Here is a 14,827-nt window from a genome sequence, read left to right on the forward strand (position 1 = left end):
GCTGAAGACCAGAAAGGATCCTGTAAGAAGAGGTGGTAAATTGATGCATCTACAGAAATTAAGGTAAATTTTGAGGAAACAGTTTGTTTTATGTAAATGGGGCTCTTGAGTTTTAGATCAGAATGTAGAAACTTTTTCAACAGGTTGTTTCTAGGACCTGCTTCCAAGTTTACCAAATTCTGGCAGCGGCAAATGTAGGGTTTATATTTATTTTAACTAACATTTATTTAAAGTTTAAGCTATCTTTCCTGTCAAGCCTTTACTTTCCCCTGGAATTGCCAATGCCAGAGTATGTAAATCGTAGTAGAACGCACAGAGTATTCAAATTTTTAGCAGAAGTAATTTGAGTTAAATAGAAGGGAAACGAGATTTGTAAGTGTGCTTCTTGAATCACGAGTGTGAAGGTTGCTAGGTAGAAACTTAAGAACCGCGCGTTTTGGCCTGTGTGCCTACTTCGGCAGTTAGTTGAATCTTTCAACTTCTTAATCAGAAAGTTTGCTCAATCTCGGCTGTATCTTTGAACGCGGTTAAGATAGTTACAATTATAGAGCCTTGTAGATAGTGACTTCATTAGTTATTCGTCCTGTCATTAATTTTTAGTCGTACTTTTCTATTTTTGTTTAACCGCCGGGTCGGCGTAATTTGTGAGCGTCAAATGAAAGCAACTGTGACTTCTAAAGTGAAACAAAAAGGGAGTTAAACCCTTCTTACGAGTTTGTGTAATTTCCAGTTCATATCAGTCACTACTACTGTTGCGGACAAGTTGGGGCCACGCAATAACACAATATTATTATGCACAAAAATATGAATTTGAAATTTTATTAATTCTCATTAGCTCATGCTAGATTGTTTAAAAAAATCTCTTACACATAGAATCTAAATCTAAAACTGAGAATCTGGAATCTAGTAACTGAACTTAAACTTAAATAAATTCAGTATATTTATAATTAAAGTGCATATTCTTCTCTGGGACTTTTCACTCCATCTCATTTTAGTTCCAAAAATGCAAGCTAATTAAGCTGTTTGAAAACAATAATCAAACACCCTTAAATTCCCACGTACCCTTAAATTCTGGCAATACTTCAAGACACCAGAGAAAAATTATCAACACATAACAAATAAATCACATGTTCTTTAAAATTACAAACTCAAAAATTAAATCTGACCAAACATTAAAGTATCAGTAATAAAGTACAGTAAAGTTCAAGTAATAAATAGTATCCAAAACTTACTACGCTTATAAGTACCAGTAACCATACTATACGTACTCAGGTTCTTTCATAGAGCTTATGGATTTTTTGAAGGAATTATTCATGGGGTGACTTGATAGGAATTATTAGCAGCAATTAAATGTTATCCTAATTTTCTGCTGCAAACTTAGCAGAAATTATTTCATCATTACTTGAGGTTTATTTAATTAATTATTTAAGATCCAAATTGCGCTCAGGCAAGTAATCAGCAAAATTCAACTTTTAAATCTTGTCAATTAATTTATTTCTTTGAATTTAACATAAATAAGCTCTTTAATTTTAAAACCCAATCAGTGGTTCATATGCATTAGTAACAAAGCTTTTTAATGGAAAGAAATTGTGCGAGTTTACTATTTTTAAGTGATATCTGTAATTAAAAATATAATTAATTAATTTATCGAGCTGCAATTTATACACACTATGAAAACATTTTTGGTGAACTTGGAATTTTAAGTGAATTAACCAAGGAATTGTTTACATTAAAGTATTAAGACATTATCTCTGGATTTCATACGGTCATTATTTTTAGACACATTTGAAAACTGTTTCATTGCAAAGGGCGCATGCAAATATTTGGGAATCTTCCTTTTCAGTGGTGAAAATTTTTGTTGGGAAGCACTAAAGCTAGATTCCTCCAGACATTTTATTGGCCATTTTAAATGTTTTGTGGCAACTGAAATGTCTTGCCACTGATGAAAATGTAGTCTGGCCTTTCCTGGTAATCAGGCCAGCACATGGATGACCTTACCAAATACTTCAACACCACTTATTTGGGTGGAGTCAATAAACCATACCATGCTGGCTATGCACGACCTTTTCCTAGCTTGCTTTATGTGAATAAGTCTCTGATCATCATTATCCGACTGAGAAAGCTTCAATTTCCACAGACTGAGTCACCCGTCAACCACCGAGCATAAAAATGCTTTCTTAGAGTTTTTTCCTATCTACATTTTACCATAATGACATGAGATGAATTTGGAAAAGGAAAAAAAAGAGGACCATACCGTATGACTAAGATGTTCCAGCTGCAGTGATTCAAGGAATTTAAAAGATAAATAACTTCCAAAATTTATATAGCTTCGTTTTCTTCATCTTATTATTGTATTCTGTGCACTATCATTATATGAAAAGCAGTAAGCTAATTCAGAAAACTTAAGTATATGTAAGTCTTAAAAATTTCAAATAGTATTAATGTGTTACTTGTATCTAGGAATAAATATGTCATATGTATTATAGTTGTGTGTAAAACCTTTATGATCTTGCATTTGAAACATTTTCAAAAGTTAATGTGAATTAGTAAAGCTACGACTCTGGAAGTTAAGGGTTGAAAATTCTTAATGGTTATAAGAGTTCAAACTTAAAATTTTAAGATAAACATGTTTTAGTACTGCAACTCTTTTTGCTCACATTAATGCTCAAGGGTTTGGGTTAATATTGTTTTGAATCTCATTCAGCAATATTGTGTCGATTTGTTTTTGTAAACACTTAATACTCTTGCTAGTGATAGTTGTTTTGAAATTTAAGATTTATTTGTTTGTTAATAATAATATAATATTGAAATCTTTCTAACTTTAACATTCATGTAACACAACAACAAAGTGATATAAACTGCAATAATATAATAAAGCATGAACAAATACAAAAATGTATAAATAAAAATGTATGTAAAGTGTATGTATAAGTATGTCCACATTTACAGTATTAAAATTGAGACCGTGCCAAATATTCTGCTTCTTCGTGTTTTGATCCAGATTTGCAAGACGTTTTGATGAAGGAACCAAGATGAATTCTATGATTTGGCAATGAAGATTCTAGCATTAATTTTTTTTTTTTCAGGGAAAAAGATATCTATTGCAAAAGTTTTTATTTAACTAACAATATGAAATTACAATTTAATATTAATACAGCAGCAAACAGCTAACAACCATGCCAGGAGAAGAAATGACTGTAAACTCAAAAGAGAATATAGCACAGGACTAACACTGTAACTGACAGTTGCTCTGCTGGCACAGGTTCGACAAAGCAGCTCAGAAACTGGATTCGACTCTTATGTAGGTTTCAGTCCTATGCAAGTACTATGAAAATAGTAATTTAATCAGTTTCTTTCCCTCTTGATTATGTTATGTTCTAATTATAAGCCTTAGGTACATCATGAAATGTCCATTGCATTGTTGTTCCTATTCCATGTAATGTTCTATCAGTATCAATCATACACCTGTGACAAATCTGTGAAGGTGACAAGCACGCATCAATCCTCTTATTTATTATTATATCTTAATTATTATATCTAACATTTATCTTACATTTGTCAGTCATATACTGATAACTACTGATGGTTGTGAGCTGGCGTTAGTTCTACACGATGTCAGTCCTCAGCAGTGTGGGTCCTAAGCAGTGTCGATTCTACACAGTAACCAGTCTCACTACACATCAGCTAGTACAATTCCTCACATTATGTGCTATGTTGAGATTAAAGAAAATGATTAGCTTCTCCTCCTCAAAAAGGCTGAGGCGGTCTCTCTTCAGGGCTGAGTAAAAAGTGTCACTAGTGAGAAAAAAAAGCCTTTAGGGCACACCACATCCTAGGGAAATGAATCTTACAGCCTTTTATCAGACAAAGTGGGATGACAATAATATATTAAGTATGGTGGTAACTAGCATTGGCTGCATACCAATGTCAGTTTTATGCAGTGTTGGTCCCACACAGTGTCGATCCTATGCAGTGTTGGTTCTATGAATGTAACCCATCCAAAACTAGTTTACTGGAATTAATCATTTCATGGAACTCTAATATTTTTCTCAACTTTTCATACATGATCATACCTTCAAACAGATAATGTATCAAATTTTGCACCGATTTCTGTTAATGCACACAATTCTCTTAATGAAAAAATACTGAATTTTTAAAATTGACATGCTTAGAAGGTATAAATATTGTAGTATTACTATGGCTAACATAAAAAGTATAAAAGTTGTAGCATCAAACAAAAGAGATACAAAGAATACTGATACAAGGATACACATATACAGCATAAATTTACTTTTATTATGTTACATGCAGAGGAAAATGACAAATATATATTAGGTTTTAATACTATACAACAATGATGGCACAAAAAAAGTAAATAAAATATTTATTTTGTGAAAGAAAATACTAATTCAAAATTAAAGTATATACTTATAAGTTAGCTAGTTAATTTTATAAACTGGGTAGCAACAACAAGCAGATTAATTAATATTAATAATTATTACCTGAGCCACATATTCAGGTTTTATCTTCCTAGACACAGTTGTATATTTCAAAGCCTTCTGCAAAAACTTGATGGCAATAGAGTAGCAATTTCTTCTACGCCCAAAATATTTCTAATAAATATAAAAATAAGTTATACTATATAATTGCACAAAAAGAGCATTTTAGATCATATAACTAAATGCATAATTACTGTATGGATATGCTGTTTTATTTTCTATCATCCTAACTTCAGTTTCATTAAGAATATTATATTTATCAGATATAAGATTTTGTAAATAAGTAGTTCTTTAGACTTATGCAAATATACATTTCTTGATAATACACTGAGTAATGCAATGATTTATATGTCTCCTTTCTGATATTTCACAACTACTTTCTTTTTCATTGTTTTTAATGAGTCTTATAACTGATACAGCTTCAGCTTTAAAACTGACTCCAATTACTTTAGTAGGTGCAAATTTCAACTATATTAATATAAACATATGTAAATTTTGATTGAGTTAATCATCATCAAAGTTTCATTACACTTATTCTGATTTTCTTATTCTTTAGAGCAGGGTTTCTTAAACTGTCGGTCGTGACAGCAGGGAGGTCGCCAAAAATTTTAGCAGTTTTGATATTTCTTTAACTTATTATAATAATTTGACAATTACCAAATATTTTTACACAATATATCTGAAAAAAGATAAAGACAATACAGGGAAAGAAAAAAAAAAAAAAAAAAAAAAAAAGGAAATGTTTCAATGCATTTTTTTTTATAATAAAAATGTTCATTTTCTTTGCTTTGCACGTGACGCTGTCATTTCGTCTGTTACTTATTCAAAATGTTCACATTGTTCTATGTCTTAAAATTATAAATTTAAGTTAATGACTAAAACTGCAATAGTATATTACAGTACAAGTGAAAAAATTGACAGTTTCAATCACACATGTGTTGGATTTGAGGAATACTTATGGGGTTCCACAAAATTTTTTTAAATATTATGTGGTCCTGGGGGGTCGTGGAAAAATCTCAGTGATAAAAGAGGGTTGCAACTTCAAAAAATTTAAGAAACCCCGCCTTAAAGTTTTTATTTATTTATTTATTTATTTTTTTAGGGATTATTTGATATCTACAAAGACCAAGATTGAGATTTGTCAGGACTTTGGTGATTCTGCATTTTAGACCATCATTATACATCTAAAAAGATTTCATATAAAATTAAAAATATGAAATATTTGTTTATGAAAAGGAAGCATTTATGATCTTAAAGGAAACAAAAGTTAATATTTATTTGTTTGCTTTACTAAACATTTCTTTCAGTGCAAGTTGTTTACATTATTTCACATTTCTTGTTCAGTCACAAAAGTCCATTCAAGTGCTGTAACTGCCAAACCAAGAATTACCACAAAATATTCAATCAAAATGTTTTCATTCTCAGAAATATCTTTGTCACTTTCTTCACTACCAATAGTGATACAATGGAATCTCGTGATATGAGCACCTCTGTATACGAGATACAAGGAAAGTATAAGCATAAAAGTCATCTCTAAATACAAGCACTGACTCGAGTGATGAGCAATGAGTCAGGATGTTGGTAAGCATGGCATCATTTCACGATCTGGCTCTATTCAGGCCCCTTGTCAGATCACTCAGTGTTCTTTGATCTAGGTCTTTGTGCATTTGTGAGCTGATTGTTTTTTACATTTAACGTGGAAATAATCATTTCACGATGCCTCCCAAGAAGATTGCTGCAAAGAAAAAAGAAGGAAGCCACGAATTAGTTGAAGTCACTGAAATTAACCGCTTGCCTGATTATCCCAAGTTATCTCGGGTTTGTATATATCGCAGTTAATTATTATCCTGAGAAAACTTGGGCAAAGCAGAATTTGTTAGTACGATTTCTTTTATCACGGTTTTACTCGGTGTGGAGGAAATGAAAGGAAATATTTAGCTTTGATTGGCAGTTTGCCAAATTTTGTTGGTTGCGCGGTTCTTTTAGAAGGACTGGTGGTGTTTGGTGTATTTAATTATGGCAAAGCACACTAGGGCTATCTGCCTAAGAGGAGAGATGCCTTTTGTGGAGGACTTTCTAAGGGAAACTGGCTCGTATACACGTTACACATGGGGAAAACCACAAAAACACCCATGCAGCCAGCCCGTTTGCGGGATTCGAACCTCGGACCGAACTACCAGTGTTCAGCCGCTCGGCCGCTGGAAGAACTGGTCACGTGTTTCCCTATTGTATGGTATACGTTGGCTTGTGGATTAGCAATGTATAAAGAAGGATGCATGCGTTGAAAAAAAATAAAATAATGGCGATGATGGAAGATAGCGAAAGCGATGATTTTTCAGATAGTGATTATGAAAAGGTGTGGGGGGGGATCAAATCCAACGAGACAGTGTACTCTGTGCTCCCGTGAAAGAGATTCCAGCGATAAGCCAGTAAGAAAAGAGACCAGATACCAGTGTAGAATGTCATGTATCAGTGTTGCCCCTTGTTTCAAAAACTATCATACAAAGATTAATATTTAACTTTTTTTCGTTTGCCCGAGATAACTCGGGATAGTAAACTAATATTAAGAATAAATGCTTTTTCACCTTCAAAAAATTAAAAATTCAACTTAAAACCTACATATTTTGATTTGTTTCGTTTTGTTGTATTTAATAATAAAATTAAAAAATGTGATGATTTTTTGCATTTTTTTTCAAAAAAATTTGTAAGAGAGGGGTTAAGAAAGCCATTGAATTAAAAAATAAATCATAGATAAATAGAAGCGTGGTGTAGAATTGCTGAAGACTTATGGCTGTTTGACATCGACAATCTGCACTGTTCTGAAGAAGAGGGAAGAAATTAAGAAACTTGATGTGGCCAAAGGAGTTACCGTTACTTCCAAGCACTGTCCAAAACTCCTAGAAGATGTCGAGAAGCTGTTGTTAGTGTGGATTAAAGAGAAGCAGTTAAAAGGCGATTTGGTGTTAGAAGCTATGTTTTGCGCTAAGGCTAAGAATCTGTACTTGGACCTTTTCCAAAAAACAACAGGTATGTCGACTGAAGATGAGATGGCATCTAAGGCAAGCCGTGGATGGTTCGAAAAATTTAAAAAAAGAACCAGTGTTCACAGTGTTGTGCACTTGAGAGGCTGTGAGCTCTAATACAACCGCGGCTGATAAATTTTAGCCAGAGTTTCTACAATCCCTGGCGTAGCTAGGGTAGGGCAAGGAGGGGCATCTGTCCCCAGGCACATTATCCAGGGGCATCAAACTGATGTTATGAAATTTTAGAATGAAACTTTTTTCATTCTTGGCACATAGAAAGGGGCGCAAGATCTTCAGCTGTTCCCGGGCACTGAAAAACCAAGATACACCTCTACCTACAATATATTACTAGTGAGGGCTTTCTTCCCCAGCAAGTATTTAATTGTGATGAAACAGGTCTTTTTAAGAGGACATATATCATGCAAGAGGAGAAATTTTCGCCTGGCCACAAATCAAAGAAAGATAGGGTTACCCTCTTGTTTTGCACCAGTGCAAAAGGAGATTCTAAAATAAAGCTGCTGTTCATCTACCAATTCAAAAATTGAGTTTTCAAGAGTGGGAAGGTGCAGAAAAACCAAAAACCAGCTGAATGTGATTTATTTTCTTTTCTTTATCATTCTTTCACTTGAGTAAATATTATTGGGGCACAAATTTGCCAGATCTACAAAAACTACACTAGCTAATGAATACATATACAAAAGTTCAATCTTGATCCATCAGCTAAAAAAAAAAGATAAATCGTAGAATTGAAAATAACCACTGAAGTAGGTAGTTCCTAACTAAAAGTATGCTTATTTGCAGAACTTTAGATAAATCACCATAATGCTGGTGTTAAACATGCGGTCGACCTCAGCATAAGGTGACAATAGCTTTTGAACAATTGAAGATTCATGACTGCATCCAGTTTCTTAATTCACAGTTGTATCTATAAAGTTTTAACCTCAAGTCTTGAAGAATTTTTGTCAGCTTCAGAAATTATGTAGTTAAATTTGCTATGTAGTATTCATTTAAGTTGTTCAGCAAAGAAAACAGCAGCATTGCATTAAAGTAAGTGAGCAAAAATCATGGCGATGGAAGAACCCCACACTCCAAGCAGCAGATGATAAGCAAAACCGGTTGGGAAAGTCTCTTGGTTGCTTGTCTTGAATCGATGATGATTCTAAATGATATGAAATGCAAAGTGCAGTCTTGCATGCACACCTGCACCTGATTGAAATTGATTTGCTGGAGGAATTTCAGTTCATAAAAGTCATGTTTCTTCCTCCCAATACCACTCCACTTTTCCAGCCTATGGACAGTAGAACTTACAATGGACAAAATTAAAGAACTTCACAAGGAGCAGCAGCAAGAGGTAGTAAACGAACTGTCATTAGGGGAGGAGGGAACAGGAGATGAGGCTGTCTATTACAATAAGATTAAAGAAGTTTTGGCAAAGTGGAAAGAAGTGAAAACTTCCTTTGAAGAAAATCACACTAGCAAAGCAGTGTGTGGGTGCACCACGAACTTGTGTAATGACAATGTAGTGTCACATTTCAGAAATATCTTAAAAAGGAGACAGAAGCAGGTATTACAATACAAAGTCTCTAATCCGGACGTCCATTATCTGGAATGATCTATAATCCAGATCTCAAAACCCCACACTTACGCATGCGCGTAAAGCGTTTATGTATGCCATTTGATGTGCACATGCATGTAAAGCCAGTAAAGCGTTTACCCATGTGCGCTTCCGATAGTGAAGAAAGTAACAGAGAACATTATTGAAAATGAAAAAATTTTGATTGACAAGTTAGTCGGTATTCTCGACACAGCAATTACAGGACTTGAACAGTGGAACTTTGTAATTGAACAAGAAATTATGCCTGTTTATAGAATTAAAGAGAAAGTATTAGCACAAAAAACAAAGCAACTTAACAACTTACATTGATAGAAATGTTTACTAAAATAAACAAATAAATATTTAGCTTTTTTTTTTTTTTTTGTAAATTTTGATACCCTTTAGATCATAATTGCTCTTTATTTCATAAATTATGGTTTCATATTTTTAATTGTATAATTTCTGCATGCCATCTTACCAGATTTAAATTGATGATCTGGAAAAACCCCTAATCTGGAATTGCCGGAGTCCCGAGTCCGGATTACGGACTTTGTACAGTATTAGGTAAGTTTCTGGTAAAGCAACCTGCAGCTAAAAGAAAGTTAAGGCATTCTGACCCAGAACCTGCTTCCAGTAAGGTAAAATCCCAAGAAGAGAGAGCCTTCCTGAATCAGAGGGAGACTCTCCATCCCCACAGTAACCCATTTCATCTTCCCCCACATCCCTATAGTCAGTCGGGACTCTTCATAAAGATAAACTACGGTTATATTATTTACCAGTGTTATTTATTAGAAAAATTGGTTTTTTTATGTTGATATTTTTGGGAGTGCGGAACGGATTAACTAGATTTCCATTATTTTCAAAGGGGAAGTTTGTCTCTAGATATGAGAAATTTGCTATACGAGGTCAATGCTGGAACGAATTAAACTCATATCTCGAGGTTCCACAGTAGTTTGCATATTTAGAACTACACTACAGATTATGAGTAATGTCTCATTTTAGCATAGTTTAATACTTAGCTAAAATCTGTTATACACTGTTGGCGATGTATCATGAGACTAGAGATTACAAACACGTTTTTCTACTAAATTTTGTCATCCTTCTATCTATGCTATGAATGTTAAGCCTAAATTGTACTAGCTATTTATTATAATTACTTTACTTTCCTACATACGCTTATCCTAGTTCTGCATAAATGAATTTCCACATATGCTTAAGGCTTATCTAAATTACAAATAAATTATTCTTAATCCAAACAGCATTAAATGAAATCTTTTGGCCTATGAATATCATTTACAAAATCTATTTTTTGCATATGGAAAGAAATTTCTATTAAAGTTCTTCTTGTCAAAACTCTCAATGCTTTGCATCACAGATGGCTGAAATCTGTAATCATCTTTAAGCATAATATCAACATTAAAGGTTACTATGTTCTTTGATATTCAATTACTATTGAAAAAAAAAATTCAGACATTGCTATGTTAGTCATTTCTCAACCTGGCATGAATTGACTTGGTGATGAAAGGAAAAAAAAGTAGTAATGATAATAAATAATAAAATTGCATTATGCCTAAAGGGGCATTTTTAAATGTTTTATGTGTTATCTTTATTTATTAAATATTATGTTCTTCAGTTCAACAGCAATATTGCAAAATAATTTTAAAATGAACATATCTTTAGAATTTCCAATAGACAGTCTAGCGTGCTGGAGATAAAATTTTATCCCCCCCCGTACAGTGTTGCCATTACTTGCTTTGAAATCGTTGAGTTCGTTAATCAAAAATTCATTAAAATTTTACAAAATATGAAATAGATAATAAAACGAATTCCAAATTTGGGCTTCCAGATGCCCATATTCGGTGGAAGATTACGTTATTCAAAATTTGATGGCTCTAGGTACCATTGTTTTATCACAATGCGAGGAACATGCATGCATTTATGCAGATTCTTCATTATTTAGTTTCTTTAAATATAATATGGGCTTTAATAGTTGCCATTGTGTTTCTTTAACCCTCTGAATGGCACAGGATTTTAGATCCATGATGAAGACCGTCATTTAAATAGCATGTATTAATTGAGCTTATTTTAGTCTGTATTTTCCCAAACTTACATTCATTAAGATGATATTTACGTTATTAAAAAAGTAAGAAAGCAAAATATCTTAAATTATAAGCTAATATATGCCAAGTTGCAAAACTTCTGATGACTGGATAAAGCCGGTCATAATGCTCAGAGGGTTAATATGAAGGTGTTTTATTGATATATCCAGATTTTGGACTTTTTATTACTTTGAAAGGTTTAATATCTAAATGTTTGAGTAAAATGATGAATAAAATTCACAGTGAAGTTAGCTATTAAAGTATAATTTCATGCTAAGAAGTCTTCCAGAAAGTGGCTAGTACAGTCAAAAGTCGTTAATCTGGACTCATCAGGACTTCGGCGATTCCAGATTATCCATTTTTCCGGATTATAGATCATCAGTTTATATCTGGTAAGATGGCATGCAGAAATTATAAAATTAAAAATATGAAACCATAATTTATGAAATAAACAGGGGTGTTTGTGGGACCCCAAAAAATCCCGAAACTTTTACGGACTTACTACCGACATTTTGGAGTTTCGAGAAGGGGGGGGGAGAGAAATGAAAAATTACAATTATGAAGTATTGAATGACCTAATTATAAAAGTTCAATGAATTACTTTTTTTTCAAAATTAATAACCATAAATTTTCAAACATATAAACTACTACATTTTATGTAAATATTTTAAATTACCTGAATTAATTCTTTAAAAAAAAAATTATCTAATTTCTGCTGCTTTTTTTTTATTTTCTGATGTTTGTGGGCTTGTCTTTCTTTTGTGGTGAACTTTATAATTGCAAGAAGGTTGACTTTTATTTTCCTCATTTACAGTTGAAGAAATTTCCTCGAGTACTGCACATGCAGAGGTAGAAGCAGTTTGCTTTTCTGCTAATGTAGAAGGTTTTTCAGAGACTTTTATAGGTGACTCATCTGAAATACATGTTTTTAAGTCTTCTTGATATGTTTTCCAATGTCTGTTCATATTCAGTAAGAGATCTTTGTGAATTGGATCAGTGATTGGATTTTTTGAGCCATATTTTTCACATGAGGTTTTTTTAGAAGCCATTAAATCATATTTAATAGTCTGCACTGCATCTAGGGAATCAATCTTAAGAGAGGTTCTATAGTGTATCCATTAAGTTGAATGCACTTTCCACTAATGGGCCATGGAAGCAGCTAAGGCAGGCTTTGACCAATTTAGCCAATGTAGGATACTTATAATCATTTGTGAAATCATCTTTTAAATTAAAAACTTTAGACCAATATTTATCAATTGTACACTTGACTTGATTTCCACTTTCATCAGATGTGTGGAGCATTTCTTTGGTGATATCAGTATCACTCTGGTATAACCTTATTTCAGCTTCTACTTTTGACTTTTCATTATCACTAAAAATATGGGACATAAAAGATGATAATTTTTCAAAAGCTAATATTGTACTGGTTTTACCTCTTAGCTCTGGATCTAATGCTGTAAAACTAATTAGATATGAATTTTTAAGGGGTAATTTCTGTTTCATATGCTGTGCTGTATTAGTATAAGCTTTCATCAGAGAAATTTGGAATTCTTTTACTATTGGATGATTTTTTGATAATTTCTTGGAGAAAGTGGAAGCTTCTGCACCAGTAAATATTACTTTGCTAGGTAGATGGAATTCTGGATTTGTGACATCAACCTTTAATAAATCATTATAAGATGTGCACTCTATATTTTCTGGCTTCATAAAAAAAAGAGAAAAATTTTGCCATCAATTTATAAATACTGGAATGTATTAAATGAAGCATTGGTTTTTTTTTTTTTTGTTTCAAATAATTTAATATATGTGTTGAACTCTGGTAATACTGCTGAATATAATGCCATATGCAATAAAGTTTTGTTTTGCATAACAAATAACCCATTTAGTATTCGTTTTTTCTGAGCTAAAGCATCCTTTGTGAGTTGTTGGAAATGCAAGCAAGAATACACCCCTTCAACAATTTTTTTTTTTGAGCTGCAGAAATATTTCTTTTATTGTATACAGTTTCAACATAAGAAAAATAATCCCCTTTATCAGTTTTATCCAAGTAGTGAAAATAACATGCAATAAGAGCATCCCACATATCTTTGATTCTTTTTAAAACACATAAAATGTACACCCACCTATGGTCTGGTCTCTTCAAGGGCTTACATTTTTTAATGGCAAGGGATTCACAGATTTTGAAAAAATTTTCTCTTTTACTGCAGCTTTTCATATCAAAATAGATGTCATCAAACAAATATTCTAAGTATCTATCAAAACATTAAGCAAATTTTTTTGCACAGTTATTAGATGTGTGACATGTGTCACCATCAATATTTAATAAGTGGGGTGCTTTGTTTGATCGTAGTCTGGTTTCAACACCCTTTTTTTTTCCACGCATGGTATTACATGAGTCCATTAATACACTAATTAAGTTTGCCCATGGAATATCATTATCTTCAATAGTATTAACAACTGCTTTAAAAACAGCTTCTGAATTGCAAGATTCCATCTTTAGAGATGCGAAATGATGAACTACAACTTCATTTTGATTGTTGTCATAAAACTGTACCAATATTGCCAGTATACTTTCTTGAGCATTGCCAGTACTTTCATCCAAATTTAGAGAAAATGGAGTCTCCTTTAAAGTTTTAATGTTATTTTCCTAGTTTTTGCGAGCCCATATTTCATCTTATAACATGCAGTAGTCCTGGACATTTCCAACGAGTTTAGTGCCGTCTGATCGCGGCTCAACTCTTTGCAGAGTTCAATTAAATTGGGAGCTACATTGAAAGAAAGAGAATTCTCGGCGATAAACGAAGTTATTAATACCTCTTGGCGTGCTTTTCTTGCCACTATATCCAATGGCCGAGCATCAGTCTCCAGTAAGTCATCAGTATTTTTTGAATTAGCATAATTACTTAAAGTCATTGAATATCTAATGCACTTTGAATATTTTATGTGCATCACAGTTTTAGAATGATTTGTGAAAGCCTTGAATCCTTCCCCACCATACTTCAGCAGTGAGTTACAAAAAACAATATGCTTGTCCAGCAACATTTATTATCTTGCACCATGTGCCGATGGTATCCCCATTACCATCTCTCCGTTCAATCCAATTCCACCTAAATGCATTCCGGACACCTTCTTCTAATTGTATAATATCACTATTTATATCGAGAAATTTCATAGTGAAATTCTCTTGCGTACATAAATAAAAAAATATTTCAATAAACAAAACGAAAAATTTACACATGCATCAATAAATGAAACGAAAATTTTACACAGCGGAGAAAAAAAAGTTGGAAGCGATCAATGACAAATAGCTAATATGGCGAAAAATCCCCCTTCTCTACTTATTGGCGCCACGCCAGGAGAGATAAGACCTTTGAACCCAGAGTCACGTGATCGCACATCTGGTCGAACAAAGTCTCTCCCTTTTTTTTTTCTGCTGCGCCTACTTGCCGAAAAGAATCCAGAAGAGAATGTCCGAGAACCGGGGGAATGAGTCATAACTCGCAATAAGGAAAGAACAAAAAAGAAGTTTTTTCCACCTTTTCACGCATTATCACTGCCTTTGGAGAAAGAAAGGAAAAGTTTTCACCACACACACTGACCTTGCATTTTCTG

At 33.0% G+C, this 14,827-nt stretch overlaps 1 protein-coding gene across 1 annotated transcript in view; it reads right to left on the reverse strand.

Annotated features, from left to right (window-relative positions):
• Positions 1-14,827, reverse strand: part of mRpL20 (mitochondrial ribosomal protein L20) — a 44,080-nt gene that overhangs the window by 27,636 nt on the left and 1,617 nt on the right. The window contains exon 2 of the mRNA XM_035365077.2: positions 4,503-4,613. Coding sequence (XP_035220968.1) covers positions 4,503-4,613 — 111 coding nt within the window. The remainder of the gene's footprint in view (positions 1-4,502; positions 4,614-14,827) is intronic.

The sequence above is a fragment of the Stegodyphus dumicola genome, chromosome 4 (assembly GCF_044657685.1).
Source record: "Stegodyphus dumicola isolate Sdum_Otavi_A_Nest chromosome 4, ASM4465768v1".
Taxonomy (NCBI): domain Eukaryota; kingdom Metazoa; phylum Arthropoda; class Arachnida; order Araneae; family Eresidae; genus Stegodyphus; species Stegodyphus dumicola.